Raw genomic sequence first — 26758 nt, 5'->3', positions numbered from 1 at the left:
ATAAGGAAATTATTATTGAATAAAATTTTTACTTACCTAAAATAAAGGAAATGATATAATTGGACATTAAATCTGTTATGACTACAGTCAGCGTTTTGGTGGCTGGGTGGAAAACTAATAACTCGTGTTTTCAAAGTTTAGCATTAAGATTCATAGGGGTGGTGAATAGTTTCTAGCAACGTAAACAAATGATCAATTTTGTCTGTTTTGATTATTTTTCTCCTAGAATGCTTTGCGTTTGGGCCGAGTAGGGTCAATGTAGTGTTGGACTCGGGTCGGCCGGACTAATTTAACTTCAGACTCAAGTAGGGCCGGAAAACGATAAAGGCCTACACATAATATATCTATATTACACCTAAAAATTGAAATTTATCTTACTTGACGAAAAAAAATAAATGAAATTTTTTTAATTTAAACATAAAACATAAAGCATGTTTATGTTTTATGAAAATTAATTAAGATAAAATCGTATCGCAAATTATATATATATATATATATATCATTTCTGGAATAAATATTATCTTTAATGAATATTATTGATATGTAAAGCTTGTATTTAGCGAACACCTGTGTTTATTAGAAGAGTGCGAATCCTGTATAGAAATATGACTGTTTATGTATGTTTATCTTGCTTAAGTGAAAACTGCTTTCTGTGGACAACGAACGAAAATTTCCTATTATTTTACTTTCAAAAATTTCAGTCAAGTAGAGACAATTTAATGAACTACATGTTTATATATTATATCATAGATAGGCAACCCCGGCCCACATTAGTATATTTCAAAAAATAATACAGTAGAGCATCGATTATCTGACCCCAATCAACCGTCACATCGGTTAACCGACCGCGTTCAAGTTGGAAAATTCAAGTGTCCGCTGGTGATGTGGCGCTGCGCTACAATATTTGGCTATGTCTTGGCTACTTTAATATCATTTTTGTTAAATGTTTGCATGCTTTGGCTGGCAACATTGGTTCGACCATGAAAGGGATGCCAGTATTTAAACCAGGCTTAATTTTCAATTTTTTTTAATTTTTGTATTTATTTTGTGCAAAATAAAAAAATAATTTTTAACGATACAATAGCGACGATTATTATTTTAAAAAAATTTTGTTAAGCTTAACATCGATGAAAATTCAATGAGAAGTAGGTTAATAGCAATATACTAATATACTAATTACATGGGATATACTAATATACTATACTAATAATGTATTTTTCATACTTTTCGGTTATCCGTTTTTTCAGTTATCCGACCAACCCCAGTCCCCAATTGAGTCGGATAATCGATGCTCTACTGTATATAAAATGAAATAAAAATAAAAATAAAAACAGACGTTTAAAGGTCTGCAGTAGTACTACAGACCTCTCGGCACGGAACAAATCCGAGGCCATACATACTCGCAGAGAATTAATTACCCGTAGTCAATTTCTGTGGCAAAGGTTTCGTTACTATAGAACTTTATCCCTTGTTTTCTCGGTGTCAGTCAGCATGCACAGTTACAATTTTGGTAACGGTGTAAGAAGTCGGTAGGGTGGCCGAGCGGTCTAAGGCGCTGGTTTAAGGCACCAGTCTCTTCGGAGGCGTGGGTTCGAATCCCACCCCTGCCAATTAAATCGCTTTTTTTATATCTAGTTTTGCGTCGATATATGCAAATCAAATCGTCGTTTTTGTCAATTCGTACAAAAATGTACAAACGAAAAACGATTGCATTGCTACGTTTGCACAATGCGTTTATTGCAATCGATACTCGGGTCGACACTGCATCCGATTCGAGCTTAGAAATCTAAGGTTATCGGAAAGATTTCTGAAGCGAATGCCAATTCTACACTTTATGGTGGAAAACTGAAATAACAGAAACTTTTGCAGACAAACTGTTTCTAAGCGCTACGCATCAGCATTTATTAAATATGACTGTGAAAAAGCGTAAAAATTTTTAGTTTAAATAAGGTGGAGGGGTTAAAAGAAAGCTTCGCGTTTCAAGAATGCGCAAAAAATCCTGTTGGCAGGGGTGGGATTCGAACCCACGCCTCCGAAGAGACTGGTGCCTTAAACCAGCGCCTTAGACCGCTCGGCCACCCTACCACTCGAGCGCTTCTGACAAATGCCGCATCAATTAAGAAGACAAGAAGGTGGCCTTTTTTCTAAAACCTAGTGCGTGCAGTCAGCAGCAGACGACAGTCAACGTGAGGCGAAACAGGCCAACGATACTAGCGCATAATTACCTCAGCTGAAATTTTTACTTTTTTTTTCATTAGATGGTCATCATTTCCCCTATTCGATAATCAGGGTCATCCTTGTCCTACTATCTCACCACAAGGAAAACGTTCTCTTTATTTAACTTTCAGAAAATAAAATTTCCTTTATAACAAATATAAAATTATAGAAAACATTTAATTAAACATACGTGCACGATTTTTTCCTTATATTTTACAATACAATTCCGACCGCTTCTCGATATTTAGGCAAAGGAAGGTAGCTTGTCTTTCTAGCCTCAACATTAGAATTTTCTTTGGAAGGATCTTAAGTTTCTGAGTAAGATTTTGGTTTGTATTAGGTTATACAATTTAATACAAAGCAAAATCTTACTCAGTCCGGGGTTGGGTGTATAACAGAAGTGCTGGTATAGTAAGAAAAGTTCTGTTCTTTCTCTCATATCTGTAGCAGTCAAAGAATAGGGTGATTTAAATTCTGTTCTTCTTCACGGCAGTCGCAAGCTGCAGTCTGTCTTCTGCCAATTCTTTTTATGTAGTCATTATTCTTGCAGTGTCCCGTATACAACTGGCTGCTTATAAAATCAACTAAAAGTCATCGTAAATCTTTTATTCGTTTTTCAATACTTGGGAGGAGCCAGAACGTATGTTGCCCTTTATTAACGTTCAACTATCTATCTTGCCACTCTCTATTTGTTTCATTCCTTATTCGCTTTTTAATGCTTGAAATTGGTGTTTTTCTGTGTTTACTTTCTCTAGTATTTTACACAGTGCGGAAATACCATGTATCATTAATAGACTTATCTGAACTATTCTTAACCTTCTATCTTTAGAACTTCGTATGTTACTATTCACTGTAGTCCGTTTTAGCAATTAACATCTTCCTCACCTTTTGTATCAGTGGGCACCGTTTGCACATGCATTGTGATTAACTTCTCTCAGATTTTCTCTTTTACAACACCTCATCTGACGGTCTCATTCAGTAATTTCGGATTTTGCTTAAGCTAAATCACTTTCTTTAACAGTTTAACCCACCAAACTAATATTACGATTTCGCTTCCACAACGTTCATTACTAAAGTGTTGATATGAAAAAGAAATTTGATTGTAAAAGGGAAAACGAAAGACGTAAGCTAAAATAAACTAAGGCATTTCCAAAGTCGAGAGCAAAGATCTCCCGAAACTTCATTAAAACGAAAAACCATTAAACGCTGTGAAAGTGGCAGGGGTGGGATTCGAACCCACGACTCCTAAGAGACTGATACCTAAAACCAGAGCCTTAGACCACTCGGCCACCCTACCTTTTTTTCCCATTGCAGTCGTGCTCCGGTTTCGTTTTCAAACAGGCTAGTGCAATAGCCAAATGTTGCGTTGTGCACTCATATAACCTTTCGTCTATGTAGTCAATGTTTTTGTTTTCTCTTGCAGCGACTAGAGCAGTCAACTGATCGTTCGTCTTCTCCTGACTTCAATTACAATGCGTCTGTCGCTACTTTGAATACAGCGAATTTCTTTGAGATAAATTTCACACACCAGATACGTGTGAATACTGATGCGATCGTTTCTGTTTGCAACGACACCGTTTTTTTCGTTTCTTGCTTAGGTTTCGCGCCAAATTTTACACTTGACAACAACGTCTTTCCGCGCGAAAATTCAAGCGATTTTCCAGTAAACGTTTCTTTTCGGTTGCCTTTGTGCGCGTTATTTACGATCCAATACCAGACGGTACATGTGGTCACACAAGATCAGACACAACTTACAGTTTGGCTGGGTATCCGTTGAAAAATCGAATTACGAAATTGAAGACCTAAAAATAACGATTTCCGAAGATGTAACGATTGGTGGCACGTCATCGAAGGAAACCCTATCTCTTTATCGAGGGTGTTTGCGAACGCAATCGACCTCCGGCGATTACAAGTATTAGTTTAGAGAAGATGACTGTAGACTGGAAAACTTCAATTCCATTCTTCTTGAGGGCTTTTACGATAGCGTGGGATGAAAGACCTTCGAAAAGAAGCTTGATGCGCTCAACTTCGCTCGCAACTGCTGCCTTCACTTTTAAAACAATCGAACTCAAACGTTTTTAGAATGCAAAGAAAAGCAACGCCTACCAAGTTTTCAAAATTTGATTTATATTCGACAACTAGAACGAAAGATATCGCGAATTTGAGTCATAATTAGCAAATCACCCCCTGTAAATAGCAAGAGCCCGCTTCGTACATGTTCGGTAGTTTAATCCGACTTCACTCGACATTTCGTATAGAGTTGTAAAATTTATAAACCTTATATTTAGTTTGTTGATTTCTTTGCAATTAAACTATTAATTATCTACCTTATTACAACATCATTACATGTTTTAATAAGGCTTATACACATACAAAAACTTGTCTTTAACGTTATACTTGCATTTCTTTTTCCTTTTACAATAATATTGAATATACGAAAAATAAGGCAAATCTACACGCCGTAACCTCTTCGGGATTTTTGAAAAGTTGAACGTTGCTATACTGAATTCAGTTTAGTAGCCGAGAGCAGTGTCGCATATTTGGTTGAAGCGTGGGCAATCAGTGTTACAGAAAAATAAAGTGTTCAGTAATAAGTCTGGTAAGATATAAGCATCCAGTGTTTTAATAATTATAAATGAAACCATAAGAGCACACACGCAAGTGTCTGAGGACTGCGGAATTCGCCATGTTTCCTTACAAACTCCAGATTCATTACTATACACTACATGCTCTCTGTTAGTAAAAATTGGAACTTCTTGATAATGATGTATTTGGGAAGATGGATCATCATTTTATAATTTATGGAACGTTTTACTGGGAGAGGAAAGTGCCCGAATGACCTCTTGCAAATACCCATGACTGAGACAATTCTAGTCGAAATTACTAAAACGTTCTTCATTTTGTACTTTTATGAATAGGGAATTCTTTATCTGCATTTGAACTCAAACTAAATGATAATGTTTCACGAGTCTGAGTGTTTTAAGCTGTTTTAGACAAAACGTTACAAGTATATCACCATATTTGTGTTTTCGTGTGACGCCGAAACAGAAAAACCCACGCCGCGGAGCTCAGTTCCGATTTTTAGAAAATACCTAGTAAATAATAACTACTAAGAAAACTAAAAACAAATAGCGTTAAAATGGCGTTGAGTGGGAAATTTGATCAATGTTGTCAAAGATAGGTGAAATCAAATCTACGTAATTTCAAACTGTTTTTAGTTAAACTCCTACAATAATTAGAAATATTTTTTTCGGGCGACGAACACGGAAGTACAGGGACGTGGATAATGAATATACGGATAACTGTGGATATAAACTGTCAATAGTTCCTTTCTGAGAACTAGAAACACCAATCTTAAATTAAAAGAAAATAAATTGTTTCAATTAGTTTAAGCAACTTTCATTTTTTTACATATTAAGTTATTAACATTTAAAAATTGGAAAATTTTGTTTTGTTTTAATTCAAGTGACGATTTATTTTGTCTTGCAAAATACATGTTTGTTACAAACGAAAGTCTTATTAAACGGAAATTACAGTTGTTAAAAACTGTAAAAGTAAATGCAAAATGAAATAAAAAGAACACAAGATAAAATTGTTACATATATATAAGTGTGTATTTCACGTGTAACAATTAAAGTAATGATATTTATCTTTCTTTTTGTAACAAAGAAAGCGTGTCTTTATATTGGGCTGCAATTTGAAAAAAATTTGTAGATCTATAATTTTCCATTTCATGTAAAAGAATTTTTATATTGTTAATTATTATAAAATAGCAAAACGCTTAATTTTGAGAGTAAAGATAAATTTTATACCCTCCCCAAAAAATTGTAAATGCTAATAACGAGAAAAACTTTCATTAAGTTCGACCCCACTCGACACATAACACGTGACCACCCTCTATCTTTCTACCCCCGACCTTTAACTACCAAAATTCAATAGTATCAATCCCTTTAATACAAACTTTCCTGCAGAATTTCAGAAATTTTCGACAATCCATACATACTGAAAAAAACCCCTCAAATCCCTTATGCATTTCTCGACGTTTCAAGGTGCCCCGAGTCTAAAAAATATAAAAACCTCGGGGGTCAATTTTTGACCGATCTCCTCCGTTATATATAACAAAGCCGGGAAAGTAAAAATAAAGATCTCAACATTCGATGTAAATATGTACATTTTTCCTAATGCGATTATAAGAAAGGAAGAAATTTAATCATAATTTAATTGACAATATTTTAATGATAATAGCGAGGTTGAGGCCGAAGTTTTAAACGCGAAAACGTGTACGTCGGACGTTCATCGCCGCTTTCCTGTAATTCTAGAAGTTTGACAATGGCGTTTGGAAAGTCAGTGGAATCACGCTCGATATTCCAAACGCCATTGTCAAACTTCTAGGCTTACAGGAAAGCGGCGATGAACGTCCGACGTACACGTTTTCGCGTTTAAAACTTCGGCTTCAACCTCGCTAATAATCATTAATTTAAACGTTAACTAGATTAAATTTATGATTTAATCATTGTTTAAACGAAAAATCCGGGTTAATTTTAATCAATTTGTTCTATATATTTGTTATTATTTTTTAATCATAAAGAAAAGTTGATAGGGATTAAGTACTTGTAAAAAGCTCTCGTATTCGTCAAAATTTCTCAATTTTGCATAATCTAAATACCAAGAAACGAGAGGTCGAAATGTCACAATAAATAATTTCTCAGTCTAAGATACACTTTTTTGAATTATATGAAACAAGTTATTCGGTAATTTTTACTTTCTTTACATTTCAAAATTTTAATTATATTAATATTAATATTAAATTTTAATATTCTGTAAACTGAAACGATAATCTGCGGTAGGAAGCGAAATTTAAAGGAAACGAATGTTGTCACTCTTCTTATTTGGACGAGTCCATTAAAGTGCATTCTATCTCCTTTGACTTTCTCTATAAATAGTCAACACACAAGATCATTTTCACATAAATCAGACACTTTATTCGATAATCAAAAATTTTATCTGTCTTCGTTATTTATGTACGTTCTCAAGTCGTATAGGAGTTAAATTAAGGTATGAATATATATTTATTTTTAATTACGAGGTATTTTTTAAATTTTTCTAATTCATCTCATTCTGAATTTCTATGCTTTATATTGAATTTCTTTTATTTTTAATGTTTTGAACATAATTTTTTTTAACAATTATGACATTAATTTAAGGTTTCTGCCCACCGTTCTGGGGATCCTACCGGCTCTATAAAACCTAGAAATTTTTGGGGGTGTCTGGTCCCGTCTCTCATCGCTAGGTTACCCCATTGCGATCCTAATAAAATTGGGATTCTTTTTGGTGTCCATAAGCGAGAGAAGCAAAAACAAAAACGTAAAATTTTAAATAAGATTTTTAAATCTGTTTTTTGCAGTTTTACTTTAAAATAAATAAATAATTTTTTTAAAAAAAAGTACAGTGATTAATTATTTGCGCGAACTTCCTTATAAGACGGAAATGGACAAGGAAATAAAAATAAAAAAAAACTTAAGATTAAAACAAAAAAGGAACTGAAGCTACTTGATTCTTATGTTGTATCTCTTTAAGGTTTTTTTTTTTAATTTTTAATTATTCTTGTAGTAAAAATATATTAAAATAACTTTTCTAACGAATCATAAAACGCATTTAATTTCTAGATATGTTTTAGCGTTACAAAAATATTAAAAATTTCAATTTTGTACAAAAATCGATATTTTTAACCACTAAAAAACAATAATTTATTGGAAAACTAACAGTTTCCGGCTAGTTTAAATGTTTTTCTTTTTTAAATGTAATATTAGCTGAAATCTTAGTTTTAATATGTTTGTTTAACTGTAAATTCGCGAGATTCTTATTAGATATAGGATGCTGTATTAGATATACATTTCGAGGTATACTTCAAAATATTTGTTTTATAAGGCAAATGTGTGCAAAAATTATGTTTAAACGACAATAAAACAAACTTATAGAGGAACACTTATGTAATAGTTGCACTGAAATAATATTTAATTTAATATACTTAATTTTATTGAAAGATATTGAGACACGCATTCAGAATAAATTTTTAAATTTTATTTATGTTAGTTAATGTAAATTATTGTATTTGTAACAATGGTATTGTTGGTCCAATAATACAGTGGTACAATGGTCCTCGTCAATTTCTGCACCGCTATTTTATACGTCGTGAACAATTTTCCAAAGTACATATTCATCGTCCAGTTTAATTAATGCAATAACTTCACAGATATTTTATACTCTTTATTAATTTTCATGAAATATTAAATTCTATATTTTAATGCCTTTCTATAGTCAAAGATGTTATTTTCTTATTAGATTAAACAAAATATTATGTACTCTACGTGACAATTTATCATAAACACGAAATCAAATGATATACTGAAATTCTTTCTTAAAATTACAACATATAATGTAATTATGCAATTTATATAAATATCCCACATAAATACATTATTTTAATGTTTTTTTTTATATGAAAATAAAATATTTCTTTATTTTTTTCAGCAAAATGTATGCATTTCTATGCCTATTAATGATGTTTGCTGCAAACAGCGATGGTATGTAGTATTTTTTTTTAACCAAATGAATTATATGTTTGTTTTTATTAATCAAATTAACGTAATTTTATTCGAGGTAATTAAATATTTTTAAATAGATTTTGTAATTAAAGAACTTAACATAGGCATAATACAATGGACTAAGAGGAACTGAACTGGTACAAAATAAGTATAAGTTGTATACAATTTACTTGATGCTTTCAGTTATTAATTAAGCGCTTTGTTTGCTTTGTTAGTGATACATTTCGCTTATCAACTTAATGACTTTGCTTAATAAAATGGTCATTTATAATTGATAGTTACAAGCATCGTCGTCCATCTGTATATACTGTATATTAGAGTCAGGCTAACGACAATGAATATGAAAAATTTCTCATTGTGGGGTTTTGAATGGATATAAAAATAAGGCAAACAGTGTACTTGTTTCCACTCCTAATTTTTGTTGTGTGATAAAAAATCAAAATACGTTTCTATCATGGGAAGGAGATAATTTGCCGGTACAAAAATATTGGAGATAGGTCCCCTCTCCCCTTGTGGATCGATGCCCATGGTTACAAGCAATATTATTGTGTAACTGATTTCGTGAAAATGAATATAAGTAAATTGAACTAAATATATAGCTAACAGTGAGACTATATTATACAATGTTTGTACTTGTATTACCTCTTAGTTTAAGCTACTGATCAATTTGCAGTTTTTTTTTGCCTACAAGTCGAATTGAAAATATAAAATTAAATTAAATGTTTTATTTAATTAATAAGTTAATTTATTATAAAATGCATTACTATAATTTGCAAATAATGAATCTTTATCAGTTTACAAATAATTTATTTTTCTCGGTATTTTTATCTTTTAATACCACGTGGTCTTGTCAGCTGGGAGCCGCCATATTGAATTCTACAAAGCTGGGAGTATCAACGGAAATGCTTATACTTACTTAGCAGCTGACCAACTGTATATTTTTAATTTTATTTAATTCATTAACACTTCCCAAATGGGAGGGGTCACGTCTCTCTTTGAAATACATTTGCCCGATTGATTTATAAACTTTATAGATCTATTTAAATTGCTAGCATTTAATTAAAAATAATTTATTCTATCGTTATACAAATTTTATCTATAATAAGATTATATATAAATTTTAGATGCAAGCGCAGATCAAACTGAAATAAACTCATTAAATGAATGTACGGATTGTTGTATCTTACCAAAACAATTTAAAAATGGAAGAATAATTTCTCAATTCCCTCGTCGTATTTTAAAAGTTCCAAGTCAAACTGTTTTAAATTTTAAATGCCGATCTAATTATAAATTAAAAGGAAAGAGAACGAATAAATGCATAAATGGAAAATGGTTATTAAAGCATCCAACGTGTATACGTAAGTTAAATTCTTAAACAGGAAACAGTTTTTAATTTACAGTTAAAAAAATTCCCATTGCAGCGAAATCCTGCCAACCTCCTCCTCTTGTGGAACACGGAGAACCCATATTACAATCTAATAAAGCAGAATTTCCGATCTCAACTCGAGTGAAATATCGATGTGATGAAGGATACGAGTTAAGAGGAGGAAACGAATTGATATGTATCAAAAGGGGTTTCAGTTTGGAATGGTCTGGAGAACGTCCCATTTGTACAGGTTAATCATATAAATTTTTGATTATCCAATTGAATAAATATTTAATTCATGTGGATTTATTTTGTATCAAATAAAATTTCTAATTTATTTTTAAGATATAAAAGATTGTCGCGATCCGGGAATTTCTTCTGATGGCTACCGTCTGGGAGAATGTTGCAAAAAAGGTAGCACGCTTCATTATAGATGCAATACGGGATTCACGTTAGTGGGAGCCGAGACAATTGTTTGTACTGAAAAAGGTTGGAGTAATCCACGACCACTTTGTCGACGTACGTTCTATTCAACGTTAAAAACCGAAATTTTAAAAATTATTTTTTATTAAGTCTTAATGGGAAAATAATTATTTATTTCTTTTTAAGCTGAAGAATTTTGTCCCGATCCTCCCATTATTCCTAATGGAAATCTTGTGGGGGAAAAATCAGGAGACTTTTATCAAACTAACGATCAGATATCAATCGAATGCAAAAGAGGATATTCTATTAGTCAAGGAAGCGATATGTTGTTCTGTGATGACGGACGTTGGGATGATGAATTTCCTCAATGCACAGGTAGACCTATTCTTCTATAAATAAAATTCATAGAATATAAATTGCTATATGACTATTGAATTAAATAAAATATGACTCATAGGCTTATACAAGATAATGATGAAATTTGAATTACGATAATCCAATATTGAAAATAATTATATAAAATGCAATATTTGTTCATTTAGACCAGTGCAGTGTTTCCCAACGTGGGGCCCTCGCCCCACAAGGGGGCAATTTGATCTTTAAGGGGGGCAATTCAAAATGGACTTGTTTAGAGTTTAAGTTAACCGTATAGCTGCTGTACACCATATTTATTGTAAATATTGATTTAAGTTAGTTTTAGTTTTCTTTCTTCTTTGTTTCCCTTTCCTTCTAGAACTTTCGTTTATAACCCTTTTCCCTTGGGGTGGGATTAACAATTCTGGGAACCACTGAGAACAAAGAGATAAACGAGGCCCCGGGGCCAGTGAAAGAGGAGAAAGGACATTCTTTGCCAGACGTCAAGGTGGACAGACACGAGTTGTGTTGTTCCGGGTCACATTTGGCAATGACAGGAAAGTGCAAGAGAAACTTCAACGAACACGACAACGAGAGACCTTCCAAAAATGTTCAACGTGGTATCCTACCCAGAGATTGTAGAGTTTAGCAAGAAAAAACCCATGTATTCCAATCTTTTCTATGTTCTATTTCCTATTTTATCTTTTTCCTACTAATTTTTCTATCGCTAGTTTTAAGTTAGTACATAAGTTTTAGTTATAGTTTTTATATTGTTGCAAACGGTATATGTTGTTTGCACTGTACTATTGTTACTTATTTTATAATATCGTGGAGTTGGAATATAAAATAAAACCTGTACATTTATGCAAAATAAATTACTTTGTTGACCATACTGTCACATAGTCTTTGAAACGTGTTTCTTTTGTTGGTCTACAGCTCTACACCATTTCACACGAATCCAACATCATATTATCTTTTTTTAGTTTCTAATTGATTTTATATACATTTTTCTAGCCCATAAGGAAATAAGTGGTGCGAGCGAGATAAAAAGTTCATCAGTATTCGGAGAAATATTTAAAATTTGGTTTTATGACCTGCTGTCCACGATGAACGGTCACCTTTTTGTCTTTTATGCCAACGATGCTTGACCAACGAATCAATGAAACGAGGTCGTCTTGAGGCACATTTGAAGGCAAAACACAATGCTCATATTAATTCAGATTTAAATTACTTTCAAATTTTGAAGAAAGATTTTGAAAAAAGAGTAACATTAAAGCCTCTATGCCTATTTGCTGCTCATAAAGAAACTATCAATCGTACTCTGGAGGCTAGTTATCAAATTTCATTACTCATCACTAAATCTGGGAAAAGTCTTACTATAGGGAAGAATTTAATCAAACCATCAATATCAGCATTTCTTAAAACGGTTCTGGACAAAGATGACAAAGATGTTAAAGCTATGCCACTAAGTAACAATACTGTTAGCAGAAGAATAGACAAAATGAGTGAGGATATTGAAAAACAACTTGTCGAAAAGCTGAAATCAAGACAATTCTTTGCGCAAATGGATGAATCGACTTTGAGAGACAGTGAGGCCATACTTATAACTTACCAAAATTCTTGTCGATGCAAGAGTGAAGATATTTGGTTTCATTACCTTTATTGAATTATGTCACAAATATTTACAACAAAAATTTTGATAAGTTTCATTGGCTCCAAAAGTGTGAAGTTACCGATACCTCTATATTTGTTATTGTCGATCATCTGAAAATTTTATTGGCTGATTTAAAAGAAAGATTTTCCGATTTGAAAAAAATTGATTTCCCAACTTGGATGATGCAGCCAATGTTAGCGGATTTGTCTGATATTTCAAATTTGCAGTACCAAGAAGATCTCGCAGAAATGCAAAATAATGAGTCAATTAAAACATTATTTAATATAAAAAGTGCAATGGCATGGCTTTGTGAGGAAACCGAAAACAAATATCCAAATGCAACCAATTGTGCAAAAGAACTATTGTTACCTTTCCCATCTTCATATTTATCCGAATGCGGATTTAGTGCCATAAATGATTTGCTGCTAAAAAAAAAAAAAGAAATCGGCCGGATATAACTAAACGGGAAGACTCGAGACTAAAGTTAACTAAATTGGAACCTGACATAAAATCTCTCTGCAGCAAGCATCGAGAGCAAGTGTCTCACTGAATTTAAATAATAAATAATTACTAATAATTAAAATATTATAGAAAATCTTTCATTAAAATTATTTTGTACACTGTACTTGAATTTCGGTTCTCCATTATATGTTTTGAAAATTTACTTACTGTGTTTTCTCAATAATTTCCTAGTGATTTCTTCCTAAAACCAATCATTCAAGTTTCTTTAGTGAACGTTTTAATTTTCGAATATTAAAAATTGTGTATATGTTAGGGGGCATAAGAATTTTTGAAAGGCTTAGGTGGGGCATAGCACAAAAAAGGTTGGGAAACACTGATTTAGACTATTTGTGACAAAAGTAATTAAATTTTATTTATTTCCTTTTTTAATTGAGACAAAACAACAAATGGTTTTAAAATAATGCTAATAACGAGTAAATCGTCGTTAACTCTAGCCCTACTCGAGATACGACATACGACCCCTGTTTATTTCCCCACTCCTCGACCTTTAACTATCAAAATTTAATAGCATCAATCCCTCTAATACACAATTTCCCCTGCAAAATTTCAGAAATTTTTAACAAAAAGCACAGGAGTTATTAAGATTTAAATTCGGTGAACAAAATTGTGTCCCTCACAAACACTAATATCCATACATATAGAAAAAAAACCCAATTTTCCCCCCATTTCTCGACGTTTCAAGATCTCCTGAGTCCAATAATGTAAAAATCTTGGGGCATTATTTTATGGCCGATCTCCATACTTTCCCTCAGTTATATATAACAGCCGGAAAAGTATTGAACAATCAAATTATATTTTTTAATATATTTTTTCCTGTTAATATTAACCGTTTGTCAATGTTCAAATTTACAAAATATTCTCATATTTTTGTTAATTTCTAGAAAAATTCGTGTTTATAAATTTCTACTTATATCTTAAAATATAAGAAATATTTAGATACGAATATCTTTTTATTTATTTATTTGTGTGAATAATTATAGAAATCAAATGCAAATTACCAAAAATACCGGAAAACGGATTTATTCACGAGAAAAACCAAAGCATTTTTCCGTTCCAATTTGAAATAAATTTTGGTTGCCAAGAAGGATTTCTTCTAATAGGAAACTGGTGGAGCGCGTGCACCGAATTAGGCTGGAGCCATCCCACTCCAAAATGCCAAAGTTAGTAGGTTCGTATTATTAATTACCAATATATATTTTTCTTGTATTAAAAAAAAAATCTCTTTGCTTTAATAGAAATTCGTTGTTCCGAACCTCCCACGCCGGAAGGCGGATGGAAGAAAGGGAAAAGTTATGAAATTGGTGACATAATGGAGTTCGGGTGCTTTTCTGGATATCAATTACTCGGATCTGCTAAAAGACAATGTCTTCCAAATGGCAGATGGAGCGGGGAACTTAGTAGATGCGATTCAAAAGGTAACAGCAAAATCATTTTACTAATATTAAAAATTATCGAACGTAACATAGCTTAAAACATTTCCAGAAAATGACTGTCCGAATCCTGGAATTCCTATCAATGGAATCAAAATTGGACGTTCATATAAATTTGGAAACGTAGTGAAATTTCTTTGCCTACCTGGAAAACAGTTAATTGGATCTAAGCAGAGAATGTGCCAAAACAATGGCGAATGGTCTGGGTCTGAAGCAATATGTCTTGGTAAGTAAGGATTTAGATATGCTGCTACCGTAATAAAAGACTTTTTCGTATTTTTATTGTCCATTTTTTTTACTAAATTATAATTTAAGAAAACTTTTTAACCGCCTATCTTTAGCCCAAATTACACAATATCTTTATAATTAATTAGCCATTATAACCGGACTAAAATCCGTCGTATTGTTTGTTTATGCAATTAATTGTTCCTGTTTTTGAATTTACTTGGTTTATTAATCATGCAATCTGATTCTAAAACAGACATTCTTGTAGAGTAAGTAATGTAAAATAAGAGATATTGGAAATGAGGTTTTCTGGATCCATGATGGGCAGAACTTTGAATACCACTGGTCTACAGGATGGGTGTAAAGTAACTAGATATTGAGAAATCGCTATAATTTTTGTAATAATAAAGCGATCATAATAAAATTTATATGTATATTTACACCAATCAATGGCACTTTATAATACTCTCATCAATAGTTTGGATCCTAACCGGGAGAGACTACAAGAGCAGTGGCGAAAAAAAAACCGACCGCTTCTCTGTTCAGGAGCAAGCGCAGATTGCTGCACGCTATGAAGTGTAGAAATCAGTGGTTGCTGTGCAGAAATGGTGACGTACGTTCTTGATTGTTTCAGGACGTCACTTCCTGAAACAATCAAGAATTGTCATTCGAAGCTAATGACCCTAGGTTCGGTTGCAAACGCAGAGAATTTGCCGTCAATCCTCATCACGATGTCCGGTCGTTTGAGGAAGTTGGTGGATGGCACCGGTGTCTACATTAAATTTTAAGGTATGCATCTGTGTTTTCATTTAATAAGGTATATGAAAAATAATTTTCATCAGCTTTGCATTAGAAATCTAGGAATTATAGTGATTTCTCAATGCGTAATTACTTTTCACCAGTGGCGGTCTTAGGGGATGGCGAGCAGGGCAATCGTCTGGGACCTCGCGCAACAACCCGAGTAGAAAAAAGTTGATATTTAAAACTTTTAATTTTATCCTTAGCTATTAGTTATAACAATAAAATAAATTTGATTAATTCATAGTACACTATACATTAATATTAATAAGTTCCTAAATAAAATTTCTCATTTAGATTTATTTAATCTCACATTCGTACAAAAAGTAAGATTAACGATATCAAAATTAATTAATTTATCAGTGAATAATAATATTTTTTGTAATTTGACTGCAAAACATATTTGAATCCTGCGCCTCGCGCATTAGAAAACCCACTTGAACGCGCGGTTTTGTTACTTTCGTGATTCATGGTGTTTACGATTTACGCTCGGGGAATCCCCGTGTTCCATTTCGTTCGTCAACTCTTGTCACCTGACGCTTATTTTGCTAGCAGTTGTGTGCGTTACATAATCGTTTGTATGGCACATATCTTTCAGTAGACAAATAAACATCAAATGATATTAAGTTTTAGTGGATCTTACATTATTAACAGTACTTATAGTAAAGAGTGGATTGTTAAAAAAAACTGTAAAACTGCTTGTAAATTATTTCTGAATTAGTTTTATGAGCGAAACAAGATTTATGGGTTAATGTTACCTATGGTAGCGAAGACGGCGACGGGGAAATTACTACGTACGAATTTGTAGTTGCTCTCGTCGTATGGTATGACATTCTTACAAAGATAAATGTTATCAGTGAAATGTGGCAGAGTGAAAAAATCCTCCTAGATGCGGCTATACAACACCTAGAGGCATTTACACATTAGCTCGATAATTATCGGGAAAATGGTTTACAATCGTCCTTGGTAACAGCGAGAGAAATAGCCGAGGAAAACGATATTGACAGAAAGTTCAAAGTCGTGAGAAGAAGACTTAAAAGAACGAATTTTGATTATGACAGGAAAGATGAAACTCTCGAATTGCCTGCGGAAGAGATTTTCAAAATAAACTATTTTTGTGTCATTGTCGACAATGTGCGCGCAAGCTGTCAACCTTGATTTGAGACACTTAAACATCACGAGAGCGTGTTTGGTTTCATGTATAACATAAAAAGATTAAAGGAAATTAGTGATTGTGAACTTTTGAAGCAATGCAGCTACTCGCAAATATCTCTAACAGTAGGAGAAACATCTGATATTGATGGACACGAATTGTATGAAGAAATGAATATGTTTATTCTTGTATATGAAGGAAACGACGACATTATCTCGATGCTGAAATATATAATAGAAAAAATTCAATGGTCAAGACCGCCATTGCTTTTCACCCCCCTTACATAACCTCTAAACAAAATATAATTGATCATATTTCATAATCTTTCAGAATTTTCTTTATTTTATAAAATATTCTGAAAATTGTATTTAAATTACATATATAATATTGTAGCAAATAATACAATGTATTTTAATTATTTAAAATTAAAAATATGTAGACTAAATACACTATATATTATTATGCTTACTATAGTATTATATTGTAGACGAACACGATTTCGATCGAAAAGAATCAGTAAGTTCTCGTCTGCAAGAGATAATAGATGCCGAGAAGACTGAACAGGAGGATATTTTAGAGGATTATAAAGAATCATTAAAAGAAAATTCTCACGTTGTTTCCCGAGCCATTAATCTAAATCATCCAGATCGCTTGGTATTTTACTTTATCTTCGATATCTCCGGCAGTATTGGAAGTGAAGATTTCAACAAAAGTGTCAATTTTGTCAAACTCTTAGTCAAAAAAGTGAGTTAAATCATTTTTTAACAAGATAAAAATGTCGATAAATAATATTTTAATATTTTATTTAGATCGGAGTAAGTGTGGATGGAAGTAGAGTGGGAGTTATGACTTTCAGCAACGAAGCCATTATAGAATTTTTTCCTATGATTTTTACGACTACTGAAGATGTTATCACTGCTTTGAATAATTTAAAATTTGCAAGTGAGTTAAATACATCACATAAATTTTATATACTCTTCTAAAATTAAAATTGATTTATCGGTAATTTAAAAAAAAATACATAAATTTAAAATTAATATTTAAACGAAGAGATTTTTTTGTTAAATATTGTGAAATAAATTCAACGAATCTTCTTTACAATATGAACTTAATATATCGATCAAGCTTGATTTAAATTTGAATATTTTAAATATTTATTCAGTATTGTAATTTATATACAGTATAATCCATTGTCAACTGTAAACTAGACCAGTGTTTTTCAACCCTTTTCTAATAGTGGCACCATTAAACTTCATAATTTTTCCTCCGGCAACCCTACTTCTTTATCAATGTAGAGTTAAAAATTATATTATTAAAAGTGGGTTACGTTTATGACAGTTCGAGATATTGCTTATCGTAAGTAGATATTTTCCATGAAAACAATGTGTGGATTAATACTGGCTCACCAGATTTCTTTATTTAATATTATTAAGATCCTTAAAAGATTTCTTTTCATTTTCTTGTAAGATCGTTTAAGATGTATGCACGCGTTACGCATGCATACATCTTAAACGATGGTCATAGAGATCATCCTGACTGATTTCACTATAGTTTTACTGTAGCATAATGAAATGTATTGAGGTAGTGTTTTAAGAAGTGTGTAGTCATTGTGTAAAATCATATTATAATGTTAAAAAACAATAATTTCCAAAAAAATTATAAAAATTCTTTAAAAATAAATTGTTCCCCCATGTGTGAAATGCATTTGGATAATATGGTTAATAAAGTAAGAAGTATTTGGTAATTTTCTAAATAAGTGTCCATCCTTTGTTTTAATTCATTCGAAATCGGATAAAGAAGAGTGATTTTAACTCGTTTATTTTTAAAGAATTTTTATAATTTTTTGGAAATTGTTTTTTAACATTATAATAATAACCGATCTCATTGTTTTTAATATTTATTTATTAAAATCATATTCACTATCAACTGAAAAAATATATAAAAATAATCGGTATGTTGTTATTACAGAATAGTCTTTCAATGAGATTTTTACGTAGAATTTGCTCTTTTTGCTGAATTTAGAGTGAAATATTCGATTTTATCCGATAGTCATTAAGTAGGAAACTTCAATATAATGATGCCAATTTAGTTTTAAAATTACGTTAAACACTGTTATATGAAAATATAAATACATAATAATTATTAAACTGACGGAAGACTTTCACGCACGTGTTTTTTAGAGGGAGGTGGAACCGCTACCAGGTTGGCTCTTAAAGAATTAAAGAATAAGATGATTCCTTTAACGGAAAATGCGCTTGGAGGAAAACAAAAACCAATTGTGTTTCTAATGACAGATGGTGATTTATGCATTTAAAATTTTACGATTATTTAATCTCAAAATTTTTCTGCACATTAAAGTATGATAATTAAAATTCTAGGTAAAGCTAATATGGAAGGAGATCCTATGCAAGATGCGGACCAACTGAAAGAATATGGAGTAGAGATATATTGCATTGGAATAACGGGGGATCGACATATGAAAACGTTGTACGACATTGCTTCAACAAGGGACGAACATGTTTTCATATTGGATTCTTACGATACTGTCGATTGGCTAATACAGGAAATTATTAACGGATCAGTTGGTAAATATTATATACTTAACTATTTAAATCTAATTAACAGTAAAAAGCTTGATAAAACACACATTTCCTATAAGAAGTAAAGAAATGCAAATGGATAAACTCATAGATTGTATTGTAAATAGATTTCAAAGACAGATCTAATTTATTTGATATTCGATTGTTAAAAATTATGCATTTTATATTTAAATCATTATAATAGAAAAAGAAATATGTCTTTATTACATAGTAATCTATAAAAATTAATTATAAATGTAACATATTTCAGATTATTCTGTTAACTGCGGTATACAGAAATCGGTGTTGGTAAAAGAGGAAGAAGAAGAGGAGGAGGACGATGTAGGACGTGTAATTGGAGGAAAAAGAGCAAAGCGTCCCTGGCCATGGATGGCAGCATTATATTTTGCAGACAATGCTGATGAAGATCTAGCTAAAGCAGTGGTAAATATTTCATCTGAAGCAATATAATTCTATTTTAAAACTATATGAGACTTAAAGTCTTATAAAAAAAAACTTTTTTCTTTTATTTTCAGCATCGATGTGGTGGTTCTATAATTGACAAATATTGGATCCTGACAGCAGCTCATTGTTTTTATCAAAACGATATTCTCATAGACAAGGACCACATAGTCGTTTATTTAGGTAAATTATAACTATATAGTAGCGGGTCTAACGTTAAAATTTTAGATGTTACGACCTCTCATGTCAGTATTTAGAAGTCTTACACATTTTTAAGGATGTTCTTATTATAAAGGTTGACAAAAAGTTTGTATTCTGCTGAACAGAAACCAAAAATTTCATGCTTCTTCGTATGATTTCAAGCATTTTCTGAATGACATGAAAAAATATTTCATTTCTCCTATTTTTTTTTAGTTGACCGTAATTAATTAATTTAATGTAATAATTATCTGTAAATGTCATTTTCATTTATATATACAGTATATATTTTATTAGATAATTTTAAAATAACTTTTGTACAAACTCCACAGTTACAAGTTTACCAGTTACCTGGTTTATTATAACCAAAAGTATAAGCTTACAGCTACAACAGTCGACAGTAGGCGAAGTCGGGTTTTCTAATTTGTTTCTTCCCTCGAAGGGTGAATCCCACTGGAACCATTCTTTCGGATTCCTTTCTGAAAGTGGCAGGCCCCGGGGTGTTGGAAGGAGAAAGTCCGTTACGAGATCGAGATGCAATCCAGTTCGATACAGAAATGCAGAGGCGATTTCTTTTTTCAGTGTATGGTGCCACACAATAAGAAGACGGGGAGAAGCTCTCCGCGTCTTTGAAAATGCCCGTTTTTTAAGTTTTTTTCGGATCTCAGCAGTGACGTAGCGAACATAACTGGCTCCCGGGGCACGACACTTTATTGGAGCCTCCTCTCCCCTCCAGAAACACATATAGTAAGATAACATATAGAATTTACTCGTAATAAGAATATAATACAAATAATAATAGAATGTAGTACCTACCTTAAAATATCTATAATATATTACGAATAGTTACTATTCCCTTCATGCCGACTCGCCTCCGCTCTCCAATTACGAAATGTAACGAAATCAGAACCCAAATCGTGGGATGAGTCAACCCCGACTGACAATCCGATCCCGATCGAAGATGTTTGATCTTAGGACTTACATTCATCCTTTCTTTTAATCTGAGACTCTCTCTTTTCTAACAATTCCATCAAATATGTCCTTATATGGGCATGAAGTTTATACCCTTTTCTTAAATGTAGGGTTTCTCAAACGGGATTCCGGTTGTTTTTTAACCCGGGAAATTTTTCAGTTTTTTCTTATTTTGTGTTAAGGTTGAGGAAATTTTTCCAATAGAAAGTATAATTAACTCATAAACTGTCAGAATACATTTGTATTTATTAATTTTAAACCTACTAATTAATTAAAAAAAAATTTTTCCTCGTTATAGCACGTCACAAATGGACAATAATCAATACGTAGCTTATTTGTGGCAGGACTCTTCAAATTCTTTACTTGTCAGAACCCGTAATATCTGGAATAATTGTGCTTACGCTGTCTTAATTTTCAACCATGCCCAGTAGCTTCGATAACTGCGTAACGCCAAGTTGTGCAAATTGGGCAAGGGTACAAACGAGTATGAAGTCTGCAAGTATGAAGTTTTTCTTCATAAACCTGATTATTAAAGACAAACGAACTGCCGATTGGGCTGTAAGCTTGATGTTTCTATTAAAGCAGCCCAGGTAGACAAATCAAGAATACTAGAGAGCAAAAGAAGTACTACAGTCTCGAAAACGAAATAGAAATCTTCCTGGCTACGGGTGAAAAAACACATAACATCTATCTTCTCTTAAACGTATTAAACACGATTCCAATCACATCAATTGAATCGGTAACAGGACTTTTCATTACTAAAATAAGAATCAGATTGAGTGATCTGAGTACTGACCATCTTTGCTTTTTAAAATATTAATACAAAATATTATTGTAAATTTTTATAATATGTTTTATTTGAAAATGAAAATTTTACTTTTCAAGTTAGAAAAATGACCTTAGGTCAAACTTCTAAAAAATTTTCAACTCAATTCAAAGCATTTTGTTTTGTTGTATGCAGTTTCCAGCAAACTTTAATACGTATTTTCTATTTGTGAACATTTCTACGTAATTCAAAGGTCATTTTTAATATACAGGGTGTCCCATAAATTTGTAAATAGTTTAAAAATTCATAAAAGTTGAAAGAATTGGTATATTTGAATGTGGTTTGCATAAAAGTTATTCTCACGAAGGGGGGTTTTTTGGGTAGAGAAAAAGAAAATAATTCAAATTTTTGACGATAAAGGACGCTGCACGCAAGAAAAATCACCGAAATTCCATGGGAAAATTACGTTTATTTGCATGCAGGCAAATGTTTACACTTACACGCATATTACAGCACTAAAGAACTTGTTCTATGTGTCCGCCATTACCACAAATGACAGTTTGCAAGCGATGGTGCAGTGGTTGCAACTTGTATGGGTACAATTGTAACACAACCATGAAGGATGCGGAATACCGATGTCTTTGGTATTCCAGTTATTCGTGCCAGTTCTCGTGCGCTACTTACTGCACTCGTTGACTGTTCCCTCAGAGTCTCCATTTGCAAAGCCACATCAGAGGTACGGACCTCTGATAAACGTGGTGCACCACTGCGTGGGCGATTACACAAACTTCCCGTTTCTTCGAAATGTCGTACTAGGGAAACCAATCCAGCAGAAGTGATTGGACTTGAACCTTTTTTCATTCTATTCTGTGTCCTAAACCTTCGTAAAGTTTCAGCCGGCGATTCGTGGCTGAAATAAAACAACTTCACCAATAGTGCCTTATCAACCAAGGTCAACATCGTAATGAAAACCGTATGTCAGCGTCAGTAACAGGAAAATTCAGAAATGAGCTGTTAATCGTACACTCTGCATTTTATAAGACAGATTTGCCCAATTCCAGCGATTTTCTTACGTTCAGCGCCCTCTATCGACAAAAATTTGAACTAGTTTCTTTTTCAATACCCAAAAAATCCCCCTTCGCGAGAATAACTTTTACGCAAACCACATTTAAATATACCAATTCTTTCAACTTTTATGAATTTTTAAACTATTTACAAATTTATGAGACACCCTGTATATCTTATACAGCATTATTTATATGATTTTGGAGGTTGCGGAACGTATTAAATTACTTTAAAAAAATTAAAAATAATTATATCGTTTGATTTCAAGATATTTTGTATCTCAAGATATCTTAAAAATAATTAATTCTATCCCGGAATCAGTTCACTTTTTCCCCCGAAATCCCGGGACAAGCAAAAGACCGGGAAATGGAAAACCCTACTTAAATGGTTTCATAAAAAATTTTTTCTACAAAAAATGTTTTTTTTTTTTATTTTTAATGTGGTTCCAGCCCACTTCTGGAGCCCCACACTTTAATACTCCAACACTAGGTATTAAAATAAATAGTTGAATTATGAATTCATGGCACGAGAACCGGTCAGGCAACAGGATGGCTTTCACAAAGAAAAAGATTAAATCAGAATTAGATGAAATATCAAATTAAGAGAAATATGTGTGACAATTTAGTAAAATAGCCACACATAAATACAACTGCTATGCTGTTAATTGTCATTTGTATGAAATTTTGAAAAAATAAATTATTAAAAATTGAAATCAAAGTAAAAACTTGTCGGTTATATAATTACATTTCTCCATTTAAAACTATCGTTACTTTAAACTAATTTCAGGTTTGCTCAATGTAAAAAATCGCAAGAATCTCCAAAAACTAAGAATAGAGAAATATATCTTTCACCCACAATACATAAAAAAAACACACCATAATGATATTGCATTGGTTAAATTAGGCAGACAAGCGGAGTTCAACATGTTCGTACGACCCATTTGCCTTCCACCTACATTTTCAAGTGAGTTCTTTGTACAGTACCTTTGCTTTCATTGTTTCATTTAATTAACATGTCTCGTTTACTCCTATTATTTCTTTTTTAGAATTGCCAAAAGATTCTCAATTGTATCGAGAGGGAGAGAGGGCAGTCGCTATTGGTTGGGGTTACGATAAGCCTGTAGCAGAAGTGAAAGAATCTCTACAGCCTATCAGTCACTTAAAACGAGTGAAATTGCCGATACAAAACGATATTACTTGTAAGAATAGTTTAAATGGCAAATATGATTTTACGGACACGATGTTTTGTGCTGGAAAAGGAAAAGGTAATCACAATTGTAATTAACGGATGATATATAATAGGTTTCAAATAAAACGTAATGTGGAAACGAAAAAAATAATATAGTTTAAGTCAATGAGATTACTTTACGTCTAACGTAAATTTGTACAATAGAACAATTTATTTGGCAACGAGCATTCAGTTTAATAAATCCGATCATTTCCATTAGTTTTTAGCATCGGATCTTATAAATCCCGATTAAAAATAGTTTAATCTTTCAGGAGACGAAGATACTTGTAAAGGAGACAGTGGTGGACCTTTGATGCAGCGAATGCAAAACGACTTAGGTCAAAAATATTGGACTCAAGTAGGCATTATTAGCTGGGGTGTAGGATGTGCTCAGAAAGGTAATTACGGCTTCTACACTCACGTTTCCAAGTTGGTGGAATGGATTGAAGGAACTAAGAAAACTGAATAAAGATACTGTTCTCTTAATTTCGATGGTAATTTTTTAAAATTTCGGTATCGAACTTCGATCAATCTGTTGAATGTAACTTAGTCCGCGATTTAAAAACAACATGGCTGGAGAAATAAAGATCTTTAAGATTTAAATTGTAAGAATAAATGCAAAAATAAATAGTATATGTCATCTCTTAAAAATTTCAAAACCGATATTATAGGGTATCCAGGCTGTAAAGATGAAATTTAGACATCTCAATGTTTTGTAGAAACGACTAGAAAAAAATGTTATAGAACGTTCGATGTTCGTTGGAAATAGACGCATCGGCAGTGTCTTGCAATACGAAAATTTTGAAAAACACATTCGCACGCATGCTATTGTTTTATCACTTCAAAAGTGGTCACAATGCAACGAAGGCTGGCGATTTCATCTGCAAAACGTAAGTTAAAGCGTTCGTGGGTGAGCAAAGGCCAACCAGCTGTTGTAAATTTCAAAGGAATCAGTTTCTGAGAATCGGTAACAAAAGTTTAGTTACCGAAATCACAGTATAGTGAACAAATCTTGCAAACTGCTTACATCGTTAAGTTAATTCTTCAGTATTTGTCCAACGATGATGTTCTTTGTGATCTCGAGCAATAGTTCGTAACTCCTTTAAGAGTTCCTACGGAGCCGGGCCCTGGGTGGAGTCGTTGACGAGGCAGATGAAAAGGGTCACTTAGTAGTTGAAGCCTCTACGATACACGGTTCGGTAAGAAGAGCGGTTTTTGAGATGAAAGGTTGGAGAAGTGTGGTTTTCTTGAAGAACGGTCAGAGATGTGTGCTATAACCTTGAGATGCGGGTTTATATAAATTTTAACCGCAGATCGAACAATTTAATCCTGTCTTTTCTGCCCGTTTGTACCCTTCTTTGTCACTAGGTAGAACGAAACCCGATTGGGGCGCGGGAAAGGTCGAATATCGATGTTAACTCGATACCGCATCTTGATCTCGGTCGACGGATTTAAACGAACCTTGGAACTTTTTGACTCTCTCTTCATGGGCAGTAAAGTCCCAACATGTTAGGTTTCATCCCTCATATGGTCACCAATATGGACCTGACCACACCCACAATGAGTATGGGAAAAATGGCAATCTTAGTACCCATAGGGCAAAAAGCTAAAAATGGGAAAAATAGAGGTAGTCTACCACGTTTGGGAGTCGATTTATATTTCACACATACACCAAATCAAAATTCTGAATTGAAAATCTCAGTCTTATATGTCAATTTATATGCCAGCACGTGTTTTAAACTTAATATAAAATACTAAATACATGTAAATACTGTATATCTGCAAATTTAATTATTATAAAATAAAAGTTTATTTTTACCTTAAGTTTAAATAATTGATCTCACTTTATTGTTTTCACCAGGGCTTTGGAGTCGTCTAAAAATCTACTGAATCTGACTATATTAAAGCCAAATGATTGGTGAATTATATTGAGCTATATTACTACTACTATAAATTCTAAGTAATTTGGCAATAGTGGCAAGCATTAGGCACCGGCTCTTGCTAAATTTAATAATTTACTTAAATGACTCCTGAATTATGCTGCCAGTTATGCTATCCAAACTGTCATTCAGTCCTCACTTTCAGAACTTACAGTATTTAGATATAAATATAACAAGCAATGCAACTGCAAGGTAAGTGGGAGTTGCAGGTTTGAGTCTGGTTTTGGGCTGATTCTCTTCTTCCAGAACCTTATAAATTAATTATTGTTATTAAATTTAGTAAGCTATGGCACCAAATGTCTGCTTCTAGTTCCAAATTACTTAACATTTAATTAATAGTAGTAGTAATATAGCCCAATATAATTTGGCAATTATTTGGCTTTAAAATTGGGTTTGAATGTTTTTATTTGAATCTGACTTTACCTTACTCTTCAACAACTTTAACTCTAATTTTAACAATTTAAAAAAGTTTTCCTATTTTTACTATACTGAATTTTTTCCTATGCATCTCTGCCATGTATATAAGTGTGTAATAAAAACAATGATGATAATTTTCAGAATTAAAAAAATACAAAATAAAACAATTTTTGATGACTCCAACTTTGGTTTTCACACATGAAACCTAATGAAATATTAAACAAATATTATTTTACTATGACATTGTAGTGAAACATCAGCACTGTTTTAATTTTTTTCATTTAAATGCAAAAATAAAATAGGTATATAGCACAAAATATGTAAATTATTTCTTAAAAACATGAAAGTATGAAAATATTAAATCACTTATTACTTCACTGAAACA

The 26758-nt window shown here is 32.4% G+C and overlaps 1 protein-coding gene and 3 non-coding genes across 4 annotated transcripts in view; 2 read left to right on the top strand and 2 right to left on the bottom strand.

Annotated features, from left to right (window-relative positions):
• Positions 1 to 24619, top strand: part of LOC136975312 (sushi, von Willebrand factor type A, EGF and pentraxin domain-containing protein 1-like) — a 55316-nt gene extending 30697 nt beyond the window's left edge. The window contains exons 20-37 of the mRNA XM_067270369.1: positions 7161 to 7272; positions 8749 to 8801; positions 9947 to 10180; positions 10244 to 10438; positions 10534 to 10707; positions 10798 to 10986; positions 14122 to 14301; positions 14377 to 14556; positions 14624 to 14797; positions 17235 to 17491; positions 17557 to 17689; positions 18928 to 19044; positions 19126 to 19332; positions 19598 to 19770; positions 19863 to 19971; positions 23576 to 23752; positions 23835 to 24053; positions 24289 to 24619. Coding sequence (XP_067126470.1) covers positions 7161 to 7272; positions 8749 to 8801; positions 9947 to 10180; positions 10244 to 10438; positions 10534 to 10707; positions 10798 to 10986; positions 14122 to 14301; positions 14377 to 14556; positions 14624 to 14797; positions 17235 to 17491; positions 17557 to 17689; positions 18928 to 19044; positions 19126 to 19332; positions 19598 to 19770; positions 19863 to 19971; positions 23576 to 23752; positions 23835 to 24053; positions 24289 to 24485 — 3080 coding nt within the window. The 3' untranslated portion in view covers positions 24486 to 24619. The remainder of the gene's footprint in view (positions 1 to 7160; positions 7273 to 8748; positions 8802 to 9946; positions 10181 to 10243; positions 10439 to 10533; positions 10708 to 10797; positions 10987 to 14121; positions 14302 to 14376; positions 14557 to 14623; positions 14798 to 17234; positions 17492 to 17556; positions 17690 to 18927; positions 19045 to 19125; positions 19333 to 19597; positions 19771 to 19862; positions 19972 to 23575; positions 23753 to 23834; positions 24054 to 24288) is intronic.
• Positions 1529 to 1610, top strand: TRNAL-AAG (transfer RNA leucine (anticodon AAG)). The gene has a single exon. It is a non-coding gene; the product is annotated as a tRNA-Leu (tRNA).
• On the bottom strand, positions 2004 to 2085 carry TRNAL-AAG (transfer RNA leucine (anticodon AAG)). The gene has a single exon. It is a non-coding gene; the product is annotated as a tRNA-Leu (tRNA).
• TRNAL-UAG (transfer RNA leucine (anticodon UAG)) lies at positions 3433 to 3514 on the bottom strand. Its single transcript has one exon. It is a non-coding gene; the product is annotated as a tRNA-Leu (tRNA).
• Positions 24620 to 26758: the final 2139 nt, after the last annotated feature.

This window comes from Centruroides vittatus, unplaced genomic scaffold (genome assembly GCF_030686945.1).
Source record: "Centruroides vittatus isolate TY-2023 unplaced genomic scaffold, ASM3068694v2 contig_1089, whole genome shotgun sequence".
In the NCBI taxonomy this organism is placed as follows: domain Eukaryota; kingdom Metazoa; phylum Arthropoda; class Arachnida; order Scorpiones; family Buthidae; genus Centruroides; species Centruroides vittatus.
The sequence above is the reverse complement of the archived record's forward strand: the minus strand, read 5'-3'. Positions and strand labels throughout refer to the sequence as shown.